The sequence below is a fragment of the Fukomys damarensis genome, unplaced genomic scaffold, assembly GCF_012274545.1.
Source record: "Fukomys damarensis isolate Sample0158 unplaced genomic scaffold, DMR_v1.0_HiC HiC_scaffold_1, whole genome shotgun sequence".
NCBI classification, from domain to species: Eukaryota; Metazoa; Chordata; class Mammalia; order Rodentia; family Bathyergidae; genus Fukomys; species Fukomys damarensis.
The window spans coordinates 57,556,565-57,561,230 of NW_022900913.1; the positions used below are offsets into that span (position 1 = coordinate 57,556,565).

At 36.8% G+C, this 4,666-nt stretch overlaps 1 protein-coding gene across 2 annotated transcripts in view; it reads right to left on the reverse strand.

Annotated features, from left to right (window-relative positions):
* Positions 1-245: 245 nt before the first annotated feature.
* Ankrd31 (ankyrin repeat domain 31) overlaps positions 246-4,666 on the reverse strand; it is a 199,337-nt gene continuing 194,916 nt past the window's right edge. For both annotated transcript variants that reach the window (XM_010635160.2, XM_019209194.2), the window contains one exon: positions 246-591. In XM_010635160.2, the coding sequence (XP_010633462.1) occupies positions 446-591 (146 nt within the window). In that variant the 3' untranslated portion in view covers positions 246-445. The remainder of the gene's footprint in view (positions 592-4,666) is intronic.

The window sequence follows — 4,666 nt, forward strand, 5'->3', positions numbered from 1 at the left end:
GGAAGATAAGTTAGGTAGAACTCTTGAAGACATTGGCATAGGAAAAGACTTTATGAACAAATCCTCAGCAAGGAAACTAGCAGAAAGAATCAATAACTGGGATCTCATCTTATTAAAAAGCTTCTGTACTTCAAAAGAAACCATGAACAGAACTAAGAGACAACCTACAATGTGGGAAAAAATTTTTACCAGCTGCTCCTCAGACAAAGTTTTAAGTTTCTATTAGTAAAAGCAAAACCAGAGAACCCATACAGTCTCATTTAGAAATGCCTTTATTTCAATGTCAAAATAACAGCTGGAGTTGTATTTTTCCTGTAGCAGTAAACACACATCTTAAGTTACAATATATAAAGTGTATGTTAAACAAGTCCACACAAGATAAAAGATGAAGGTTTGCTGATAATATGAACAAATATCCAAAAAATTATTAAGAAAACAGGCTTCTTTAGAAGGTTAGTTCCTCACATTCCACATAGAATTTCCAATGTTGATCCATTAAATGGCATGGGAGAAATTCTTGATCGCTGGTTAAAAGTATTTCATTGATTTGTAAATAATAAGGAATGCTTTGCAGTGACTCACTGGAGCTACCTGTTTAAAAACATAAAACAATTGAAGACTGCCTTTTACAATGTGAGATTCAAATTTAGTCATTATAAAGCCCACAATCTAGTGAGGTCATGCAACAGGTTTTGTGATCAGGCTTCTTCACTCATTCCATTTTTTTGTACCTGAGCCAAAGCAATAAACCAGCACTCCTTGAGCTTCAGAGAGGGAGGCCTATTTGCAGCCTAGCACAACAGGTAGAAAAGGATGGGGGAAGCGTTTGAAGTCAACTGAACAAGACTCTCCCTGTCTTTATATCCAGTAAATTAAGAGAAGGCAACTGTGAAGATGAAATGAGACTTTACACATGTAATGCTAATGCTTATCAGACTGCCTGGCATATGGCAAATAATAAATATGAATCGCTATTATTATTAACACTAGCATTATTACTGAAAAGAATATTAGGTTAGATGATGAATGACCAATTTTCTAGTCTCACCTCTACCACAAACGTGGCCGGTGATTTGAAGCGTGTTACATGGCTTCAACAGACTTTCACTTCTCTAAGAAGTAAGAGGGTTGGTGATTAAGAGGGTTCTCTCAGCTCTATTCTAAGAGGTCAGTGATCCTAAAATTGGTTCATTTAAGCTCCCCAACAGTCTCAATCACTGGCTATACAAGCTATTCATAATCCAGCAAACTGAATCTTATTCCAGATAGCACTGATAAAAATATGACCTCAGCCAGAGGTTTATTAGACATGCCACATTAGCCCAAGAGCTCTGCTCATGATGCTCAGCAATATAAATATTTTATAGCATTAGCTTAGCTATCTGCAGGGCAGCACCCATGTAACCTTCCCCTGGTGACCACCTTCATTTGCCTCTGTGCGAATGTCCCCTTCCCCAAATGTGGCTTCTGTGCTGGTGGAGGTGCTATCGACCTGATTTAATCAGACCTGAGCCAGGTGGAGAGGAGGCACTGATTGGAAAGAAGAGAAACTGACTGCTCAGTCATGCTGTGTGAATCTGGGGAAAAGCCTGACCTGTTCTTTGCCTTTTACATATATGCATTATTATCTTTGTTTGGATGTTTGCTGCTTGTAATACCAAGAATTTTAACTTTTTACACAAGGTCAACATATAAACAACTTTGCTTTTTATAGACTTTCTGAAACAAACCCACCCCACAGAAGTTGGTATAGGGAGCACTCTTCTCTCAAGAAAACCCCAGAAATAAGGCTTTACATATTTAAATTTATTTAATCAAAGTTGGTTTAGTTTCATCATTTAAGCACTATCATTTCTACTACTTTCTTTCTAAAGGTACTGTTGTGACCTGAAAAACTTAATGCATCTATTATAAATTATTTATAATCCACAATTTATTTTTAATTTTCTAATCTTCAGGCATGTACAAATATTTTTATAGGATTGCTATTCAGAAAAAGAAATGACTGATCATGGTTTTACACACATATAATCCCAGCTACTCAGGAGGCTGAGGCATGAGGATCTCAAGTTTGAGGCCAGTCTGAGCAAGTCAGTGAGACCTTGTTTCAAAAAAAAAAAAAATGATTATTTTTTTTTTTAAAGGGCTTGGAATGTAGCTCAGTGTTCCCTGGGTTCAATTCCCAATACTGAGAAGGGAGGGGGAAACGGGGCAGGAAGTAGGACTGCTAAGCTGAAGGGTTACACACACTTAAAATATGGAAAGGTTCTACCAGAGTACCCTCCTCAGTGCATCCTTTTATACTACTGCCAACAGTGCGTAAGAGTACCTGAGAGAGTGCCTATTTTTCTCTCCACATCCTTGCCAACAGTGAATATTATCAATCTTCCTAAATTCCCCACTCTGCTGATAAAATGCTTATTATATTCACTGACATATTCCTGATTACTATTTAATGAGCACTTTTTGTAGTCTTAATGTTCTTTAAAATTTCTTCAACTAGGAAAGTACCTATTAAAGATTCTGTCTGAAATTACTTGATCTCATATTAATCAGAGTATGTCAATACTTAGGTGAGGAGTTTAATCTCTTTATGGACCAAAACTCAGCTACAGAACTGCATTCTTTACAAGGCACTTTTATTGGACTGCAATGTTTAGTTAAATGTGGTGTCTGAGAGAAAAAGCTAAAAGCTCATATCTTGGTAACAACAGATTAACTGAAAATACATATAAATTGAATATTTAACTCAACAACTATTTCAGAGAATCACTGTAAAGTTTTTATTCTATGAAGACTAAAACGGTTTTATTGTCTTGTTTTGGGGTGTATTCTTGCTATGTTGCCCAGGATGGTCTCTTATTTATGGGCTCAAATGACCCTCCCACATCAGACTCTTAAGTAGCTAAGACTAGAGGTGTGCATTACCATACCTGGCTTGAAGTACAATTTTGAGATATCACATTTTTATTACTTTAAAGTATATTAAATATTTTAATAATAAATACATTATTTAGCAACACATTGAAATGACTGCTAGAAGTAGACTCAGTACTGTTGATTATTGATTTCCATACTGTCATCTGAGATGGTGAGCAAAATCAGCAAGTTCATAATGCTTAATTCAAGCACAGTTTAATGGACATTTGAGAAAAACTGTTGTTCTTAATAAAGTACAGAAGAAGCGATTAGGGGTGATGTAGGAATCTGCTGATGCCTGGCACTGGGACTCCTATATGTGGTGCACAAGGGGCACAGCAGGAAGACCCTCGACTGAGAGGCACATACTGATGACAAGGCACAGCGCCCTTTGACCTCAGACTTGGGCTCCATGACAGACTTCCTCAGAGCCAGCCCAACTCCCATTCCACCACTCTGCTGTTAAGTCAGTGTTTAGAGAAGGCCCTTCAATATGCCAAATTACCCAACATAATTTATGATGTCTAAATTAAGTTTCCTTATTTACAGATGCTTAAAAAGGACCTTTGGCAAGACTATTAGTTGCTCCATTTTTTATTTTCTCTCTCACTCCCATTTAACAGAATCTTGGAGGAACATGTATGTCAAGTGGAAAAACTGTATTTTCACCCTTCCTTTGTAGCTAGATTTGACATATGCGTAAATTCTAGCCAATAAATGTCAACCAAAATGTCAAGACTTCAGGAACAGTTGATTAAGGGGGAAAATAGTTATGGAAGGCCTCTTTTGACTCCCAACTTTCCATCTTCCTCAAGTGCCTGGAATGCTAATGTGAGGGCTTGAGATTCAATTACTGTTTTAGGCCATGAGTTGACCCAAAGATGTAAATCAATACTGGGGGAGATGAAACAGGAAGACAGAATTTGAAGTACTGCTATGCTTACGTTGAGATGCCAATGTCCAGACTTTTCCATGAAAGAATACATCTTTTTGCATTTAAGCCACTGTTATTTTGGACTTTGTTGCACACAGCCAAAACTAACCCCACACAATGCAAACCTTTTTAACTGTAAGAAGCAGAACATTTTTACAAAGCTCTAGACTTCCAATTGGTCTGAGGTCTTGAATATTTAGGCACATGGGGAAACATGACATGAAGAAATATAAAACTATTCAGCAGGCCAATTCTGATTTCCTTTCACAATGATAAGGACACTTTAATAACTTCCAATACATAAAGGCAACTGAGTGGATGTCTGAAAATAAATTAATACACATGGAGAAGTCTATAAGGTGTTGCCATCTGGATGGCAAGGTATAATTTATGTAAATACAACCATCTTAGTAACTATGATAACCCCTAATGTCCCACAGGAACTTTTATATACATCATCTCATTTGATCTTCTTGCTTATGTGGAAACAGGGTAAGTTGGTGAAAACCTGAGCAAGTGTGTACACACACACCACAAAACAAAGAAAACTAGTATCTTTTTCCAAAGGGAAAATCTTGCCTTAAAAGTTGTACCTAAAAAAAGGTGCTGTTAAGGACCAAGAGCACTTCAAACAAGATGAGCTTCATTTTATTTGTAAGACGAAATCGTTGTTTATACAGAGATCACCAATCAAGTTACCAAATCGTAGAAAGTAGCTTGAGAGGAAGCAACTTTTCTGTCTTCCCAACTATTACTCTAAAAACAGAGTTGCCCAAAGTTGGGATACTTAAGATTAAAAAAAAAAAAAAAAAA